Here is a 20,949-nt window from a genome sequence, read left to right as displayed (position 1 = left end):
CATGGGCAGAGGAGCCTGGCGCACTACAGTCCATGGAGTCACAAAGAGTCAGACACGACTGAGAGACTAAAACACACACACACACATGAGGCATCTTACAGTTTTGGGTCTCAAATCATCTGGTAGGTCATCTACCCTCAGCTTTAGTCAGGAACCAAGCTCCTGGTGTGTTACATATAACCTTCCACCGTAAGGGAGAAAAAAATATCGATTCATTCACTTTACAGATACAGTATCAAAGTCAAAGCTGAATAGCAAAACCATTCCAAAAGAACAAAAATATGTCAAAGGCAAGAGCTAGTGGAAATCAGCTCAGCACTGGCTGTTAGGCATGGGATTACAGAAGCACTTCTGTCCAGGTGTGAAATGTTTTATCTACCTATTTGAAAAATTAAGTTTGTTCTATTTTTTTTTCCCCTTAATGTTTCAAAATGGGAATCTCTCAAATACCTAAATTTTGACTAAAAAATAAGTGATTTAAGTGTAACTACTTAAACCCTATCTCATCCTCTGAATAGACTTATTCACTTAAATACAGGATTCTGAATTTACCAACTTGATTAACACAATGTCATCATCATGAATATCAACCACTACACTAGGCTACAATATAGTGATGGTGATGCCGTCAGGGGCTTCTAACATTCAGAGACGCTGACTGACCCTATACTAAACACATCAAATGAATAATAAAGAACAAATTAGGAACCGCTTTAGGAATATTCACTTTTTGAATGGTAGGAGCACTAAGTAAACAGACATATGAAATGGATAGTATCATTATGCTCACCTTACCAATGAAAAAATGAAACTTAGTGAGGTTCAGTAACTGGGCCAAGATCCTCCATGTCTTGTGAATGTCAGAGCTGAGGGATGAACCCAGGATTAAAGTCATGCTCTAACAACTGGCCCCAGAGTACGGTGCTTATGGAGTTTTTGTGGAAATGTTATCTTGGCCCTTAATATCAGGTTATGTACCAATGGTCCTTCTTACTACCTAAAGCTATTGCTATTCCTGAAGCAATCCCCTCTTCTTGTTTTGCTATTTCTAATAATATGAGCAGACCAAATAAAATAAAATCATTTGGCTTAGTATTATGCATTAAGTCAGAGTAAACAAAACGCATGGGGAGTCTAAGGTAAAGGCCAGAATTTTGACTGTAGGCTTTGTGCCATCTGTGTTAATGAGATAAGAAACCTCTTGATAAGTGAGACTTTTCTATAGGTTTTCAAAAAATCAAAGAAGCGTAGAAAAAAAGCCAAACACTTGATGAATATCCATAAGCTTTAAAGCCTGGGTTGAATTCACCTGAAATTGACAAAAAAAAAAAGAAGAAGAAACACACATAGCACTAAGCAAGTGCCAGGCACTATTAGAAATGTTTTAGTTGGGACCTCCCTGGTGGTCCAGTGGTTAAGACTCTGAGCTCTGAATGCAGGGAGCAAGGGTTCGATCCCTGATCAGGGAACTAAGATCTTGCATGGTGCAGCAAAAAAAAAAAAAAAACACAAAACTTCAGTCATGCTAGCTCATTTAATCCTTACAATGACCCAGTGAGTCAGGGGCTGTGAGCTCCCTTTTACAGAGGAAACTGGCACAGCTGAATAACTTGCTCAGAGGTGCACAGCTGGTATGAGCACAGCCAGGATTTGAAGCCAGCAGTCCAGCTCCAGAGTCTAGGTTCTGAATTATTTAGTCTCACTGCATCTCCAACGCTTACTTGGTACCTACTAATTAATACAAAGGGCTACAACCTTTACTTTTTCCAGTAGTCATGTATGGATGTGAGAGCTGGACTATAAAGAAAGCTGAGCACTGAAGAATTGATGCTTTTGAACTGTGGTGTTGGAGAAAACTCTTGAGAGTCCCTTGGACTGCAAGGAGATCCAACCAGTCCATCCTGAAAGAAATCAGTTCTGAATGTTCATTGGAAGGACTGATGCTGAAGCAGAAACTCAGACCCTGATGCTGGGAAAGACTGAAGGCAGGAGGAGAAGGGGATGACAGAGGATGAGATGGTTGGATGGCATCACCAACTCAATGGACATGAGTTTGAGTACACTCCGGGAGTTGGTGATAGACAGGGAGGCCTGGCATGCTGCAGTCCATGGGGTCGCAAAGAGTCGGACATGACTGAGCAACTGAACTGAACTGATGGCCTTTACTGCAGGACATCAACCAGGCAGAAGTTCCTTTAGGAGCACAGATTTTTATTGAGCACAATTAAGGGATTCCAAAAGAAAATGAAATGGAACTCCTGTTCAGACAAGTACTAACTGGTGGTAAGGTGAACTTGGGACTATCACCATTATTTCCATTTTCTGACACAGCAGAATCCAAAGGAAAAAACTTAATCTGAACCAAAAGGAAAGTTGGGAACACCATTCTTTATTTTCTCTAAACTTAAAATAGTTTCAGAATGGCAAGAAGTTGCCTAGGAAAATTCAGAATTTTGTTCCAGCACAGAGTTCACAAACTTTTTTTTTTCTTTTTTACAATACAGTTCTCAAAAACACAAGCAGAATAAGTAAAGGTGGGGTAGCATGTTTTATCTTGTTAGTACACTGAGAAGTAAATATTATCAGCATAATGAAATCATTTTTTTTTAATTAAAAATAGTCAAAAGGTTGCTCTTAAGTTATAAAACCCCAAAACGTTTTTGGAAAACCTATACATATCAGGTAGCATTTTAAATAAGCACAATATTTTCAAAGGGAAATCTGGCATAAAAGGAGTTACTAAAATGTTTATATCTTTTGACCCAATAATACGCTTAAAAAAAATCAAAAGAAGAAAAGGAAATAGTTCATAAAAAACATTTCTTGTTGGGGTTTCATAATACTGAATACTGTAAACAACTTATATTCTGACAGGGAGCTTTCAAATTAACTGTGGCATACTGTCAACTCGAAGCAGCCAGTCAAAACAATAAATATAAAAATAACATGGTCACGTAATACAATCAACGAGGGGATGCCAAGGAGGAATGCAGACTGAGACGAGAGAATCTAAGTGCATGACAAATGTCACTGCAAGGCATCGCAGAGAAAGCAGCTTACAAGTAACTTTGAAAAACAGCATTTTGAATGGAAACTGTAAGGCAGAACCAAAAATAATTGCACATAAACACTGTACTCTAGTTGACAAAGTTGTTTCTTATGGGTATACAGGTCACCAAATCTGAAACCACTTCCACATAGACTGGATTCAAATAAGCAAATGATGGTGGGAGCCAGGTCTCCTTTCCCATTGTCTAAGAATGAAGTAATAACAGATGAGCAAGGAAGGAAGGTGAGAAAGGCCCCCACAGTAATGGATTCACCAGAGACATCAGTAGGAGCTCATGTTTCGCTTACTGTAGGTACAGAAACAATTATTTACACAAATTACTAACATGGGTTAATATATATGCTGCTGCTAAGTCGCTTCAGTCATGTCCGACTCTGTGCAACCCCACAGACGGCAACCCACCAGGCTCCCCCGTCCCTGGGATTCTCCAGGCAAGAACACTGGAGTGGGGTGCCATTAATATATATATATACACATATTTCCTAGCTCTGTCACATGAGAGGGCCTAGAAGCAATGACACTCCAGTAGCAATGAGCACTCCCAGAGTCCAGGTCTTGGTTTCTAAATACCATTTCTCAATAAAAGGAACCAAGGTTCTTTGGAGAAATGGCTGATTCTAGGGCTGGAGCAGGGAAAATACATGAGCCTGGAGCATCTAGGAAAGTCAGAAAGTAAGGAAGGACTCTAAAACCAAAACGACAGGAGCATGTCAGAGGAACACAGGAGCTGAGGTGGAAGAGTCAAAAAGCAGGGATGATTTTAGCCATAAAATGCCACAGTCCATACTGATATAAGTAAATGAATACATTAAATACATGGGGGAGAAGAGACGAATCTTTACAGAAGAATTCCAAACAATACATGCAAATACTCCCTACTCTAGGACGTGGGACTTAGTTCTATCCTCTCCCTGCTTGAGTACAGGATGGACTTATGGCTTGCTTCCAAATAATAAAGTATGAAAATGGGGAGAAATACAACTCTCTGGTGAAAAAACCCGGCAACCATTACCCTGGCCAGAAGACCAAGGTTAACAACATTAGTGCTAAGTCCTGTGAATAGACATACCCCTGACATGATGGGATAAGAGCACTCCACCTCTGTGCTACTTTTTCCCTAAACCCGTAACTCCAGTCTAGTCATGAGAAAAACCCACACTGAGTGCCATTCCATAAACTACCTGAGCGGTATTCCTCAAACTGTCAGGGTCATGACAAAAAGAGAAAGAGTAAGAAGCTGTCACAGACCAGAGACTAGGCAGATGCGACAACTAAAATGCAGTGTGGGATCCTGGACCAGATACTGGAACAGAAAAAGCACATTAATGGAAAAACTGTAGAAATCGAAGCAGAGCCCAGAGGTTAGTGACCAGTGCTGCACCCGTGGCTCCGTTGTTCTGACAAACCTACCATGGTAATGTAAGATGTTAGCAGTGGGGAAAACTGGGCATGGCGTGTACAGGAACTCGTACTACCTCTGCGACTTTCCTATAAATCTAAAATCATCCCAAAATAAATATCAGTTCAGTTTAGTTCAGTCACTCAGTCGTGTCCGACTCTTTGTGACCCCATGAATCACAGCATGCCAGGCCTCCCTGTCCATCACCAACTCCACATAACAATTATCTATACCCTATGATTCAACTATACAAAATACATGGATATAAAGACAGATTAGAAAAACAGTTTTATGTGACTAGGGAACATGGAATCTTTTCCCTTTACTATGATAATGCTGTTTTAAACCTCCTGAAGAAGCCCCGGGTAACAGGTACATGTGCCCTTGGTGAGACAGGAGAATCACCAGTCTGAGAAAGAGGAACCACAATGTGATCTCCCCAGAAGAAGACAGGAAGTCCGGGAGTGTCAACTGAAATGACAGGGAGAGAGCAGAGGTGACACACAGCACACCTCAGCTGGCGGGACGAGACAGTGCTTCTAGCTGGAAAACATGTGCTGTGCTCCCCTTCCAAACCTCAAGTTACCAGATTTGCCCTTAGTGATTTCCTAGGTGAGGGGAAGACATCTCTTCATCAGCTAATTTGTAGACTTTTGTACATATTTATTACTCTAAGCAATTTATTTTCAAAAAAAAAAAAAAAAAAGGACAGAGGACAAGACAGGATGCTTATCACTAAAGAAAAAAATTTTGAATCCACGTTTAAATCCAGTTACCTTATGCAATCGAAGGTACACATGAGCCGAAGAGAGTTTGTCCACATGAAACCTACAAAGAATGAAAACCACTTTTAGCAAGAGGTACAAGACACCCATCTCCTCATGCCACCTGTGTTGAAAGCACTCCAGGCCAAAAATGTGAATTCAGTTGCCTACTGCATGCTGAGCACCATGGTGAGCAGAAAACACAGCCAACCACCTCCGAAGGGCTCACTTTCAACCGGGAGAGGTGAGAAAAACATGGAGAGTTCTGCAGCTGTGCAAGACTAAGTGCCAAAATGAGTACAGGAGGTGACGAACATTAAATGCCCAGGAAGTGTGATTTTTCAGGTGAGAAGGAGCTATCAGTGACCAAGTGAGAAAGAGCTATCAGTGACCCAAGGATTCACTGATGAACTGAGATTTGGAGGGTCCCAGGCTGAAGCATGGGATGTATACAAACATGGGAAAGGAATTTGAGGAGGGAAGAGAAGGGAATGAAAGAAGTCATCAAGACTCCAGGGCTGCAAGCCTGGGAAAGCTGCAGGACCACTGACAGACACATCTTACAGCTGCAGAGGGAGCCAGCTGGGAAAGATGACAGGTCTGGTTTAGGACATCCTGAGTTTCAAGCAATGGCAAAACAATCCAAAGAGGATGTCAATCAGAGACAGAAGAGTCAAGTAAGGACTGAAGCAGTAAATGGACCCTTTAGGGGTCAGACTAGCAATTCATCCAGCAACTATACTCCAGTAAAAATTAATTTTAAAAGAAAAAACAAAACTAAAAAAACTCCAAAACCCAATTCACTTAGCCTTACATCTAACAATGACACTAACACTCGATTCCTGGGAAAGCATGGTGATTGCCCTTTATGATGTTGTCCTAAAAGTATTAGAAAGCCCTCTTACTCCCAAAGTCCTGCATTTACCTTTCATTAAGGTTCTATCTTTCATTAATTTAATTAAATCTTTTTAAAATGTCCTTTTTTCACATAACCCAACATTTGGGGATTTTAAGTTATTCACCTTTAGAAATCACCAAATGAGGTGGATCTCTCTTCCCAACACCCAAAGATGACTTCAGAATGCTAGCAAACAATGGTAACACACAGCTGTCACTCCTGATTCTGTTAACTTCAGTCTTCTCTTCCTTAGTCCTTTCAAGACTGAAGAATGTTCAATAAAATTTTAAGGGAACAACATCACAGCCCATTATATATTTCTCTAGATAATTTATTAGCATTAAAGAATTTTTTAGAACTGAAAATGGTTACACATTTATACCCACTCCAAGATGTAGACAGTGTGATTCTATTTAAAGGTCAAGATTATGCTGTTTGTAATGCCCTCTTCAAAAAGGTGAAGCATCTTGCTAGTGACTTTGAATACAAAAAAGTTTTACACATTTTTTGGCAGTCTATGATGACTCTAGCTTTTACTCCTCACAAATACTGACAGCCAGAAATGAACATAACATCTTGGTTTATTTTCCTTCTTCAGGTTCATTTATTCATTTGCATTCTCATGTAAGAGATTCCTACTGATTTTCTTCTGCTCGGCACTGTCCAGCCAGAAAATAAGCTTCTTGAAAATCTAGAAATTATATCTTACTACCCTGTTTTAGGATGTTAGAAAAATACCCCATTCATAAGCAAGCTCAATTGAGAAAACTTCTCCCATTCCAATTTAAAGTTCTCTATTTACAACAACTCTTTTCTACATACCCATAGTAGCTTGACTGTATTCTCACTTCCCTTACAGGTCCCTGATGTGGAATTTTGTCAGTAGAAATACACATATAGTTCAACATATATATATATACTGGGTTCATACACAGGCAGGCAAAGTACTAAAACACACACAGCAATACCACTGCTGATCTACCTGAACTTCAGGCTTATAGGTACACCTCTACAAAGGACAGGGGAAATGTACAGATATTCAGGGCTTTGGTTGAAGTGTAAAACAAACAAAAACGTCAGCTCTGTAAACGATTTGGAGCAAGCTTCCTTAACAAACGTCCCAAATGCTCACTCCAAGTTTAAATTATGCCCACTAGTTCCCTAGTTCTCTCTTCTGCTTACTTTCCTCTCCCTGCTTAATCACTGAATACAGAGACTAGAAACTTGAATATATGAGCATCCCTGACCTGAGACTGTAGAGATGCAGAGCACCCAAAGTTGGGTAATTTTACTTCTTCAAGTGGGGTCTCTGGATATATTACTCTTTCTTGCCTGGAGAATCCCAGGGACGGGGGAGCCTGGTGGGCTGCCGTCTATGGGGTCGCACAGAGTCAGACACGACTGAAGTGACTTAGCAGTAGCAGTAGCAGGGAGTCTGGAGGCAGTAAACACACACTTTTTCTATTTTCCTTTGTTTAAAAAGAATTTAGGGACTTCCATGGTGGACTTCTGTGGTAAGACTCTGCACTTCCAATACAGGGGGTGCAGGTTTGATTCCTGGTTGGGGAGCTGAGATCCCACATGCCTCACGGCCAAAAAAAACAGAAACATAAAACAGAAGCCGTATTTCAACAAATTCAATAAAGACTTTAAAAAATGAGTTTAGTTCCATTCTCATTTAATCCTAGAAAAATTCTTTGCTTCCAAGCACTATAGGAGGTTTCCTAGTATAAACTCAGATGTTGACATTCCCAGAGGTTCAGTTCCAGAGTCTACGTCAAGGTGACCCAGGTTGAAAATCTGCCCTGGAATGCAGATTAACTCATTCATTTTTTGTATGCCTCAGAATGTTTCCAGGATTAATGGTTTATGAACTGGAACAGGTCTTGAAATTTAGGGCTATGCCAGCTCACACCAGACCTCAAATAGCTTCTGGAAGTACTAGTCAATCACTTCCAACAAGACATTAAATCTCAAGATTATTAATATTCAGAGTGTTGAAATGGGTATCAGGCATCTGTAGACACCAGTTCAGTAAGTGCACTCCGGGAGATGTAGGCTGAATGTTGGACATTTCTCTTCCACTTACTTTTTTTCTTTTAATGTCAGGTAAAAGGCTGTTGTGAATTGCCTCTCATAGTGCATCTGAATATGTAATCATTTCTCTGCAGGTATGTCTGCCCCAAACCTTACAGCAGGTAACTACATAACATATATAATCATTCTTATCTCTTGCGTGACAGATCTGGAGATCTCTGGGGCTTCAGTGTGGCGGTCTCAGCCACCTACTCTGAGGAGACACACAGGCAGTAAAAGTAAGCCTATGTTCTGAAGACCTTTTCAGTCAGGCCTGAGGTCCATCTCTGAGGCCTCCTTCCCAGTTAACGTGGTACTTATAAGTGAAGGGAGCTGGTGGTCAGCTTTTTACCACTGAACAGTCATAAACAAATGGCAAACCATGAGTTGTAGTTTTAATCACAGGAGTCAGGTGGTTGGCCAAGTCTCAGAAAGTAAATAACGATCTGTAAACAGCAGAACCAAAATTTGTTACCTACCAAATATCTTCAGGCCAGCCATACTTTATCAGATCTTCATCTGCAGAGACAGAAGAGAACAAAGAAAAAACAAATAAGCAACAAGATATACTGTTCAGCACAGAGAAATATAGCTGTAATAACTTTAAATTTTATTACTTTGTAAGAACTTTAAATGGAGTACAATCTATAAAAATACCTAATCACTATGTTGTACATATGAAACTAATATAATATTTATTTTTAAAATTTTAATTCAGTTTTAAAATTATTCTTTGGTTCTTTTTTTTTTTGGCTATGCCATACAGCTTTCAGGATCTTAGTTCCCCAACCAGCGACTGAACCCAGGCTCTGGCAATGAAAGTGCTGAGTCCTAACCCTGGACTGCCAGGGAATTCCCTTAAGTAGTATTTTAAATCAACTATACTTCAATAAAAAATAAATAATTTTTAAATAAAACAAAAACTGTTCAAAAAATTTTTTTTAATTTTCCATCATCAAAGCCTTTTTGAATTACTCTTTTCTTCATTAAGAGAGAGAAGAAGTTTTGTGGAAAAGACTGGTATTTTTTTCCCTTCCCAACTTACAGTAAACTTTAGCATATTTCACTTAACCTTCTTTTTTTAAAAACACTTTTAACAGGTTTTACAATTGAACAATTACAATCATGAAGCATTTGTTCAAAAGGTGAAGTGAACAAAGGTGAAGTATTTGTTTAAACTGTATGCTTTTTTTTTTTTTTTTAGCCATACCACATGGCTTGTGGGATCTCAGTTCCCCAACCAGAGATTGAACCCTGGGTCACAGCAGAAAGTGCAGAGACCTAACCAATGGACTGGCAGGGAATTCCCATGTGTGTATATTTTATTTCAATATATACCTCCAGTGAATCATATCAATAATTAGTAACTAACTGTGTTTAATACAGAAGCATTACTTGGTATTGATATTAGATAAAAAGATAAAAAAAGGCAAACAAAGTGATTCACATATGATGATTTAAAATGTACTCAAGTATAATCTACCTAACTTGAATGAGGTATTTATTGTCCAGAAAAGCAAAAAGATGCTAGAGTACCCTCTCGGATGAGGGCACTTTAAGCAAATGCATACACCTTGAGTTTTCTGAAGAGTTTTCTATAAGTGCAAGTAAAAAGTTGAGCAAACCTCCAACAAATAATCAGAAAGATGAGAAAAAGGAAATTATAAAAACTTCTTTTCATTTGGGCAATGTCTGGCTCCCTGGTGACACCTGCTGGCTAATAAAGAACACATCAGAAAGCTTTTTTTACTGAAAGAAAACTGTCCAACTTAAAATTCCTTGTTGTTCCATCCAGTCCTTTGTCACCATCCAGTCCTTTGTCAGAAGTCAGCAAGACTATTAGAAGTAAATGTGATGTGCTAGGCACCGTAGAGAACATAGCACCTGAAAAACGTGATACCATTTTAACAGCAGACTAGGAGAGTGCGTGATTCTAAAAGTACCTGGGGAAAAAATGTCCTACACGACAGGTTTTTTTCCTACATATACTTTAACAACAGTGAAATACCACTCCAATGGGGTCCGGGTAGAATCTAAATTTACATCCGGAGGTGTAAACTCTATCTAGATTTATATCTATAGAAAGAAATTCCTACAACTGAGGTTTAAAGGATTCCACAATCTAGCCAGTCCAGTTTAACCCACTCCTCTAAGAAGCCTTCTTGGCTCTCCCTGATCACATTTACTCTCTGTATGTCTGCTGTTAATATTATCTCATTTTGCATTGCTTTTGTTTAACAGACTTTATTTTTCAGAGCAGTTTTAGGTTCACAGAAAAACTGACCCCTATTCTGGTCCCACCCCTTCATGGCAAACAGATGGGGAAAAGGTGGAAACAGTAACAGATATTATTTTCTTGGACTCCAAAATCACTGTGGACAGTGACTGCCGTCATGAAATTAAAAGATGCTTGCTCCTTGGAAGAAAAACTATGACAAACTTAGCATATTAAAAAGCAGACACATTACTTTGCCAATAAAGGTCTGTATAATCAAAGCTAGGGTTTTTCCAGTAGTCACATACAGATGTGAGACTTGGACCATAAAGGCTGAGTGCGGAAGAATCGATGCTTTCAAACTGTGGTGCTGGACAAGACTCTTGCAGAGTCCCTTGGACTGCAAGGAGATCAAACCAGTCAATTCTAAAGGAAATCAACCCTGAATAATTGTTGGAAGGACAGATGCTGAAGCTGAAGCTCCAATACACTGGCCACCTGATGTGAAGAGTCAACTTATCAGAAAAGACCCTGATGCTGGGAAAGCTTGAGGGCAGGAGGAGAAGAGGGCAACAGAGGATGAGATGGTTGGATGGCATCACCGACTCAATGAACATGAGTTTCAGCAAACTCCGGGAGATATACCTGTGCCTTATTGCTCAGTGTAATACAGGGAGGTATCAGCAGCATCCTCAGTTACGTTCATCAGGAGGATGCTATGAGAAAATTTACCCAGGACATTCATGGATTACAAGGAGAAATATAAAACTCAAGTTTTAATACACTGCACACTGCTTTTCCATTAAGTCACACCCAGAGTCAATGGCATAAATTCATTATAAGGAAAAACTGTTTAAAAATGAGTTATGCTATACGGTTTTTTTCTCTTGGCTAGGATGTGATAGTCTTGCTTACACTGAGTCTGCTTATGATTATAGCAGAGTTCAAAACAGTTGTATAGATCTGATTTATAATTATATTGTTATATAACTACCACATCATCATAATTATAATGTTATATACATTTTATGTGATAGATGTGTCTGTGTGTGTGTATATATATATAAAAAGATATAGATATATGTGTGAGAGTGGTCAAGAAAGCTTCAAAACACTGTTCACATTTCAACTCAAAAAGAACCATCTTCTGCCTCAAAAAAACCAAGATATGTTTCTCAAATGAGGTAAAAATGTACAGAAAAGGATCTTTGCAAAAGTCTAAGCCACAGATTATTTTTATTTGATGAAAACTAGCAAAGGTTAACTTCTGATTCCTATCACCCATAAATCAAATGATACCACAAAACTATGTAAGTTCCTAATCAGCAACAAATGGTCTAATTCTCTCAATTATCACTTGATACAACTACATTATAAGAAAATTAATCATTTGGAATTCCTTCTAATGGGTTATAGTAGTTAACTAAAAACTCATCCAACAAACCATGGAGAGAATAGGCAATTAACACTTACCTGCTGGAAATTTTAAAATCAAATGCTTTTGAAAACTTACTTTCATATTTATCCTTTCCCATGTAAATAGTGTAAGCAGACGAGTTAACTAAGACAAAACAAAAATAAGACATAGTTAGATAACATCATTACAGACACACCTATTTGGTGGGAAAAACAAGGGACAAATGCTTATGATGGGTTGGCAAAACATGGCTGGTAGGCCAAATCCAGCCTTGTTTTTGGACAGCCCTTGAGCTCATAATGATTCTTACATTTTTAAAGGGTTGAAAGAAGCAAAATGAAGAAGAATAAGCTAGAGAGACCGTATGTGGCTCACAAAGTCTAAAATACTGACAATCTGTAAAACGTTGACCAATCCTCTTAAAAATGGCTGCTTTCCTACTTTCTCAGGGAGGTAGCACAATGCAATTCTAGTTCCATCATCTACTTTTGCTTCTTCAAAATATATATATATATATGTACTTTTTTTTTCCAAAAAACCACCCAAATTCATCACCTCAACCATTTAAAAATAGGTTCCAATACCTAGGTAAGGTTTATCTTCCATGATTTGATTTAGTTGCATTCCAGGGGTGCTGCAAATCACACCTGGCTCCCTACCACATTCAGGGGCAACATGGCTCTCAAGCTTCTTCTCAGCAGTGACACTGAACCCTGTTTATAGAATCACCTAATTTTGCTCCAGCTCCACTTAAGACCAACCAAATCCAAATCTCTGGGGATTGGTTTTTTTTTTTTTTAAAGATCTCTTTTTATAGCGATTTCTAATGTGAAATCAGTGTTAGCTCCTACCCTAAATCAAACTGGATATTCCGGGTATGGCTTACCTTAGAAATGACATTGGCTTTCCTGAGCTAGTGTGTTTTGCTGTGGGCTCCTCCATCTGCCATCAGTTAGGTTTTGAAATCCTAACGGGGTCCTGAGTTTCTGAGCTAGTCTACCAAAATCTGTTAGACCCCATTTGGATCTAGACTCCTGAATTAACAGCCACTGGGTCTCTGTCTACAAAGCCTGGCTGACAGGTGTTAAGGTTGGGCTAGGTGGTCTGCTGGTTGTCGCTCCAGAGCTGGAACTACTCTATTAAGTGGACCTCTGAACTCTTTCATTTGTAGATTCGTAAATTCAGGGTTGCCTGTACTTTCCAAATGAAAAGCTCCTTAAATGATCAAGCATAGTTGCCCTTCTTGGGAACAGAAGACTCCCAATTCCTTTAGTGAGCAGTTATGATGACTACCATCCATAAGTACTTGGAAGTAGTTGAGAGAAGTCTGAAAGGAGAGAATGTTTGTATTGACTAGTTGACAGATCTGTCTATAATTAAGTATTATATTATCCTGATAAGCCCTTTGCACAGCTTTGGACAAATACCAACTGCAGGACAACTAAAAAGTGTTTCAGATGTTCACTTGGGGCGCTATTATATTTGTACACCCTTTTGATCCTATAATGTCACCACCAAGAGTACATACCCCACTGATTAACACTTCACCAAGCAATGAAGCTCTTCATACAAACTGAACAGGCGTTAATTAAGAATATAGAACACATAAACAAAATGCCATGGATCCATTAAAAATAAAAAGTAGGTGAATAACTAGCAGAACAGTATTTCTGTGTTATCTATAAACAGTAAGATTCAATATGTAAAAAAAAATAATAATTGTACATATAAACATGCTTACCTATGTTTCTAATACACACACCCATTTTCTTTATACTATGGAAGGATACATATATATTTAACTGTTAACAGTGACCTTACCTACTTGCTTACAAAATATATAGATGGTTTTTGTAATCAGAAAAAAAGGTGTGTTTTTTTTTTTAAATGATTGAAGTAAACAAAGCTGTCTCTGCAGGGCAAGCTAGCTAAGCTTCTGCCAAGAGAATGACAGATAATGGATGGCGGACCTATAAAATGAGGTGGTTAATAACATAACTGCTACAACCCCAAACTGAGGGGCATTCTACAGAATAATTTTTCAACAGACAGTGTCATGAGAGACAAAGACTGAACAATTGCTCCAGATCAGAAGACTCCAGAGAGCAATGAATGACAACAGAATGCAACAATTGATTTGCAGGTTTCTTTTGTGATAAGTTCATTACTAGGACTCTGATGAAAACTGGATATAAGTTGCTGACTAGGTAATAGTATCACTGCAATGTTAATTTCCTAATTTGGATAGTGAACAATGCCTTCTGATACCAGAATATTCTTGATTTTAAGAAAAATACCCTGAGGTATTTAGGGGTAAGACACAACTTACAGATGGTTCAGGAAAAAAAAAAAAACACCTGTGAGTGTGTTTGTGTGTGTGCAGAGAGACAGAGTGGGGCAAAGGGAGATGGAAAACGTGGAAAAAGAAGAAGGGAAAAGGAGATAAGGCATATGTGGTAAAAATGTTAGAATTTGGGGAATCTGAGAGAAGGCTATAAAGGAAATCTTTTAATATTCCTGTGACTTTTCCGAAAGACTGAAATGTCAAAATAGAAAATAAAATTTTTTAAAAAAGAAGCATGACTTCTGAGTAAGAAGTCTGAATTAAGCTCTCCTCCGTGGCTTCCCTGATAGCTCAGTTGGTAAAGAATCCACCTGTAGTGCAGGAGACCCCTGTTCGATTCCTGGGTTGGGAAGACCTCCTGGAGAAGGGATAGGCTACCAGTATTCTTGGGCTTCTCTTGTGGCTTAGCTGGTAAAGAATCTGCTTGTAATGTGAGAGACCTGGGTTCAATCCCTGGGTTGGGAAGATCCCCCGAAGAAGGGAAAGGCTACCCACTCCAGTATTCTGGCCTGGAGAATTTCATGGGCTGTATAGTCCACGGGGTCACAAAGAGTCAGACATGACTGAGCAACTTTCCCTTTCCACGTTAGAGGGATAAAGGAAGAGTAAACTGAATTATTCTAGTACTCTTGTAACTCTCACCCAAATAATGTGATTAGTAAGAGAACTAGTTGTCTTGAAGACTCCTGACTCAGGTGTAGCAATCAACCCAACTTTTGAGGTGTTGTGATAATTTCATAATTTACAGAACCGTCTATATTGAGAAGGACACTGGTAAAAGGTACTAAAAACATATGTGAACTTAACATGCTTAATGCACTAATGTGGAGGAATCCATAAATCAGAGGGTCTTGAATTTGACACTGAAAATACAGCAAGGTTATTGTTTTCTTAATCTATTATGGGAGCATGAAAGAATAAGCAGATTTTAATCAGAGATACTAATTTTAAAAGAGAAGGCAAAAATTTTCTACTGCGATTTCCAGCCCACTTTTTTTTTTTTAAAGGGGGGTTTTATTGCAGTAAACCATCAGTTGGTTGAAAAGCTTATCTATCTATCTATCTGAAGTCATTTCCTGAAGATTCTGTATGTTCAAATTGTTTTCCATACTGGAATATGTAAAAAATTTTACTACTATATTACTCTGCAATTTTAAAAGCTGCACAATTGTAGATTTATTAGACCTAAGAGGCCAAATATTTTTCCGACAGGAAGCAGTTCTGATGCTGCAATGGAAGCCAATGAGAAAAAAATGACCCACAAATCAACTGAAGCCCTCTACTCTATTAGGGGCATCTCCATATATATGACTGGCACTCAAAGAATTTAGAATTGCTTTAAGGAGAATAACGTAGCCTGTGTAAAATACATTTAGTACCTATATGCCTTGCCTCGGGCTTCCCAGGTGGCTCAGTAAAGAACCTGCGTGCAATGCAGGAGACATTGACCCCTGGGTCAGTGAAGATCCCCTGGAGAAGGAAATGGCAACTGACCCCAGTATTCTTGCCTGGGAAGAAGAGCCTGGCAGGCTACAGTCCACAGAGTCTCAAAGAGTCAGACAGGAGTTAGCAACTAAAGAAGGACAACAACATGCCCTGCCTATATTTGTCATTCCATTGTTGGACTTGTATGGATAACTATGTTGTCAAGGACTCTTGTGAGTGGAGAAGCTACAAAAAGATGCTTCTGTTATATTATGACAGAGGGGCAGAACAGGACAGACAGCAGATAAAAATGCAATTAGGAGCTTAGAATGATTTTTCAGGCTAGTTTGAATTTTGTTTCTAGTAATTTTAATAATATGGATAAGAAAAAACTAAGTCCACGGAAACAGAGAAATGGCTTATAGCACACTGTGGAAGCCTAAACTAGTGAGAAAAATGAGATGTGACAGTGTGACGGAGTAGCAGAGGAGGGCTCTGTGAGTTACAACTTTCCTGGGCTTCAACTTGCTCATCTCTAAAGAGCAAGTGCCACCCTGTTCAAACCCACATAACCACTATTGCTAGTTTCACTTAAATTTCACCTTTAACAAGTAGGCAGAGAGTAGCAATAGAATAGAGTGTGCCAGAAGTCAAAAAATAGCATTCATTTATTCAGTAAGTATTTATTGAGTTCCTATTAAGAGCCAGGCACTATGCTAGCGGAACAAGGAGAGCCTGTACCTGCCTTCAACGGGCTGACACTCTATCTCAAGCAGACAAAAGTTTAACATCATATGTTAAGTGCAATGCTGAACGTATACATTGTGTTAAGGGGATTCCCCCAAGAGATATACCTAAGCAATCCTGGGGTGGGAACAAGGAAAGAAAGGCATTTGGAAAAGATAGGCGAGGGCTGTCTCTGGGGAGGAGCAGCTAGCTAGGGGGTTGATTTAAGGCAAAGAGAAAAATATAAATAGAGAAACGAAGACACCGCAGTTCCTGGGGACTAAACACACCCTTTTCTTGCCTGCCAAAGACAAATCAGAAACTATCATGTCACTTTTCAAAATCTGGGACATTAACTCTGCCCAATGAGTGTATGTCTCGCCACTCCAGAGTCTTTCGGTAGCATCCAAACCCAATAACCCTTTCCTGGAAGGGTAAGGCGCCCTTTCTGTAAGGCAGAGTTGTTGGCAGGTGTCTCCTTTCTTACCAGAGAGCAGCAAGATTAAATGTTACGGGGGTGGGTGGGGAAGAGAAGACTTCACGATGGTAGTGTGAGTAAGTCCACAAACTGCCTGATTTCAGGCAGCGACAGGTCTTTCTGAAGGGAAAAGGGAAACCGACCGGAGGCAAAGAGAGCACTGGGGATGGACCCTCTACGCTCCCTCCCCCCAAACCAGGCACTGACGAGGAGGCACACTAGGAGGACTGGGACGGACACGGTGGAGAGACCATCGGGACGAGGGAAGAGGCACTCACTGCCGAGAAGGCACTTAAGGACCAGGCTAGCGGTGGCCTCGAGGTCCGGCTTCGGAGCCCCACAGTCAAGATAGGGACCCGGAAGGTCTCGGCAACCACTCACCGCTACTACTGGTGAAGTAGAACACCATGATGCCAGCGGCGGTGGGACAACTATAGCGCCCAGCAGCAGTACTCAAACTTGGAAGCTCAGGATACCGGAAGCGCGGAGGCCGCGTTCCCCGGAACTGCTCCACGCACTTCCGGCTGACGTCGGGTCGCGTCATAACGCCTGTCGCCGGCGCCATCTCCAATTCTGCTGAGGAGGCGGTGTCGGCGCCCTCGGAACTCAATTTATTTGGGGGTCAAAGGGAAGAGGATGGAGGCAGGAGCATTGGTGGGTGGAAAACGATGCGGGGAACTATCTTAAGAGAGAAATGCCACTGCCTGGCTTTATTTTTAGAACCTCCACCCTGTGGGCTATCAGGTTGGTTTCATTTGCCGCTTTTCACCCGCATCTGGCCTCCCCGAAAGTAGAAACCTTGTGCCTTCTTCACGGCTACGCTTTCACTGAACTAATCACGGTACTTGGAACTTAGTATAGAAGCTCATTAAATTTTAAATGAACCCAAATTCCTCCACTATTTTCATTCTAGCTCCATCACTTGTTGGGCACTTTCGGTTGCTGCACTTAGCTGCAAAATGAGTATGAATGGAGCGGTTAATAAACAGGTTATTTTGCCAAGGGTAAGTAAGTTAATAGGTATAAAAGGTTTAGGACGTGGTGAACACTCCAGAATTAAAGATAGTTTCACCGGAGGCAGTATGCCTCTCTGCGTTTGGACTCGTACTGTTCCACCTGTAAATCCAAGATCTGCCATCTGTTACCTAGGAGGCTGAGGGAACCTCACATCTTCCGGCTGTAAAGTGGGAATGATCTGACTCAGTTCCCATCAGCATTTCGCTTTAACCTGATTATTTCTATTATCTTCTTATGTGAAGTTAAGCGCATCACTTAACTGAATTTTTTAGAACTAAGAAATGTGCCAGAGAGTGTACTAGGAGGTGGTACACAAAATAACGTAGCTAATAACAAACGAGTACTTTAGGAACTTTTGGGCTTTCCAAAGGAAGAATCTACACTGTCCTATGAATAATAATTGTTTTCAGGCCCTCAGTTTTATTCTCTATAAAATGGGAATGATGGTACATATCCCATAGGCTGTGGTGAATGAAATAAAATACTAAAACATGAATACCTGGCATGTCGATGTTACTGCCGTGATTTAATTTTTTATTTAACTTGAAAAAAAAATTTTTAATTGCTTCACCTAACATCACTGCTGCTGCTGCTGCTGCTGCTGCTGCTGCTGCTGCTGCTGCTAAGTCACCTCAGTCGTGTGCGACTCTGTGCAACCCCATAGACGGCAGCCCACCAGGCTCCCCGGTCCCTGGGATTCTCCAGGCAAGAACACTGGAGTGGGTTGCGATTTCCTTCTCCGATGCGTGAAAGTGAAGTTGCCCAGTCGTGTCCGACCCTCAGCGACCCCATGGACTGCAGCCTTCCAGGCTCCTCCGTCCATGGGATTTTCCAGGCAAGAATACTGGAGTGGGGCGCCATTGCCTTCTCCCCTAACACCACTAGGGGAAAAAAAAAAAAAAAGTAACCGTAGCTCAGTCGGTAAAGAATCTGCCTGCAATGAAGGAGACCTGGTTGGATTCCTGGGTCGGGAAGATCCCCTGGAGAAGGAAATGACAAGCCACTCCAGTATTCTTGCCTGGAGAATCCCATGGACAGAGGAGCCTGGCAGGCTACAGTCCATCGGGTTCCAAGAGTCGGATACGACTTAGCGACTGATCGCCAACATTATAGCTTCAAATGTGAAAAGTAACTTGAGAATCTTCAGTTCAGTTTAGTCGCTCAGTCGTGTCCGACTCTTTGCGACCCAATGAATCGCAGCACACCAGGCCTCCCTGTCCATCACCAACTCCTGGAGTTCACTCAGACTCAGGTCCATCGAGTCAGTGATGCCATCCAGCCATCTCATCCTCTGTCGTCCCCTTCTCCTCCTGTCCCCAATCCCTCCCAGCATCAGAGTCTTTTCCAATGAGTCAACTCTTCACATGAGGTGGCCAAAGTACTGGAGTTTCAGCTTTAGCATCATTCCTTCTAAAGAAATGCCAGGGCTGATCTCCTTCAGAACGGACTGGTTGGATCTCCTTGCAGTCCAAGGGACTCTCAAGAGTCTTCTCCAACACCACAGTTCAAAAGCATCAATTCTTCGGTGCTCAGTCTTCTTCACAGTCCAACTCTCACATCCATACATGACCACAGGAAAAACCATAGCCTTGACTAGACGGACCTTTGTTGGCAAAGTAATGTCTCTGCTTTTGAATATGCTATCTAGGTTGGTCAAAACTTTCCTTCCAAGGAGTAAGCTTAGGCTGCTATTAAAAAAAAAAATCTTACAGCAAGTGACCTCAATATGTCCAGTACCAGAGAACGCCTTCATTCTGCGGAAAACTACAACTCCCAGAATGCACCTAGGTAAGGCCTCCCGACAGGAGCCCGGCGCTGCCCAAGGGGTTCTGGAAGACGTGGTTTCCACCAGGGGAGAGGTTTCAGTCTTGCAAGGGCGGGAGACTCTTGGAGACCACCTCCTGCGAGGCGGGGCAAGCGCTGGTGCACAACCAATCGTCGAGCCTGCCCTTGGAGAAGCTGGGAAGCGGCGAATCGGAACGCAGCGGTTTCCGCCTGGACTGGCGCGCGAGAATTTGAATACAGTGGGGGACCACGGGCTCGGCTGAGGAGAGGTCGCCTGTCTGAGGTGCTACCAGGTAAGTGCTGCGTGGGGCCGAGGCGTGATGTGGAAGAACCAGGGGATCAGGAGGTTCTGTGGAACGTGGGGATGAATGTCAAAGGAAGAGAGCTTTTGCTCGGTGCTTGGCGCGTTCTAGGCTGGAGACCAGAGCGAGGAGCTGGTGTACGCGCTTCCAGGTCTACTGGTTTCCATCTTTCTGACGCTGAGTTTTCTCGCCCTTTTGCCCTGACAGCGTGTGGGGACAGGGTCGCTTTTCTCTCCTGTCTTTCCTTATTCAGCCTCAGAAAGATCTTTAAAGCTGCAGCTCGACACGAATTTCCAGAGACTCAGGTCTTTCTGTATAACTTGAAAGTTATGCTTGTGTATTAAAAATACACTTGATCCGAAAGGAAGGGGAAGGGAAAATTTATTGAGCAACATACCATCTGCTCGAGAGGTAACATGCGTCATTGTGTTTATTACTCGCAGCCTTTAGGAGGTCAGAGTATTTTGTAAATAAGAAAACAAGCGGCTCCTCAGCTAATAAAATGTGAGAGAATTATGCTTCCCTGTTTTCTTGCTGGCTTCTGATGAAAAAGTTAGAGATGGTCTCTGCCTTCATTGTACCTGCAGCCTGTAGGGAAAGACCGTCAAGCCAAAGACGAGAAGAGAAAATACGCAAAATGGATACCAAGGAAGTGCAGGGTGGATTGGAAGCCTAGGGCTAGAGCATCTAACAGCAGGAGGGCTGTTGGGATTTGGGGGGAGGCGGGTGGTGAGGGCTATGGGAAGGACAGCTGCCCAGGATATAGAGTGATTAAACTTGAGATGAATTCATCAGGCTGTTTTAGTCTGGAAAGTGTGTCCTGAAATGGGGTAAAATCCTTCCTCTTTGGTAGGACCATTTTCCAGCTTGAAATTTGTACTGTTTCTTCTTAAATTAAATTGTACTGTCTCTGCTTAATTAGTGGAGGGGCTTCCCTGGTGGCTCAGACGGTAAAGCGTCTGCCTACAGTGCCGGAGACCCGGTTTCAATCCCTGGGTGGGGAAGATCTCCTGGAGAAGGAAATGGCAACCCA

At 41.2% G+C, this 20,949-nt stretch overlaps 2 protein-coding genes across 5 annotated transcripts in view; one reads left to right on the top strand and one right to left on the bottom strand.

The window, feature by feature from the left end:
- CCDC25 (coiled-coil domain containing 25) overlaps positions 1 to 17,341 on the bottom strand; it is a 30,274-nt gene extending 12,933 nt beyond the window's left edge. Inside the window, exons 1-4 of one of the 3 annotated variants that reach the window (XM_070794423.1) lie at positions 17,194 to 17,341; positions 11,936 to 11,983; positions 8,687 to 8,726; positions 5,246 to 5,297 (exon numbers count right to left, since the gene is read on the bottom strand). In XM_070794423.1, coding sequence (XP_070650524.1) covers positions 5,246 to 5,297; positions 8,687 to 8,726; positions 11,936 to 11,983; positions 17,194 to 17,221 — 168 coding nt within the window. In that variant the 5' untranslated portion in view covers positions 17,222 to 17,341. The remainder of the gene's footprint in view (positions 1 to 5,245; positions 5,298 to 8,686; positions 8,727 to 11,935; positions 11,984 to 17,193) is intronic. The other 2 variants (XM_019965843.2, XM_019965842.2) reach the window with 2 other exon arrangements.
- Positions 17,342 to 19,197: 1,856 nt separating this feature from the next.
- Positions 19,198 to 20,949, top strand: part of ESCO2 (establishment of sister chromatid cohesion N-acetyltransferase 2) — a 28,817-nt gene continuing 27,065 nt past the window's right edge. The window contains exon 1 of one of the 2 annotated variants that reach the window (XM_019965840.2): positions 19,198 to 19,907. The gene's annotated coding sequence lies outside the window, so the exon portion shown is untranslated. The remainder of the gene's footprint in view (positions 19,908 to 20,949) is intronic. The other variant, XM_019965841.2, reaches the window with a different exon arrangement.

The sequence above is a fragment of the Bos indicus genome, chromosome 8 (assembly GCF_029378745.1).
Source record: "Bos indicus isolate NIAB-ARS_2022 breed Sahiwal x Tharparkar chromosome 8, NIAB-ARS_B.indTharparkar_mat_pri_1.0, whole genome shotgun sequence".
NCBI lineage: Eukaryota > Metazoa > Chordata > Mammalia > Artiodactyla > Bovidae > Bos > Bos indicus.
This window is presented reverse-complemented; position numbering and strand designations above follow the sequence as displayed.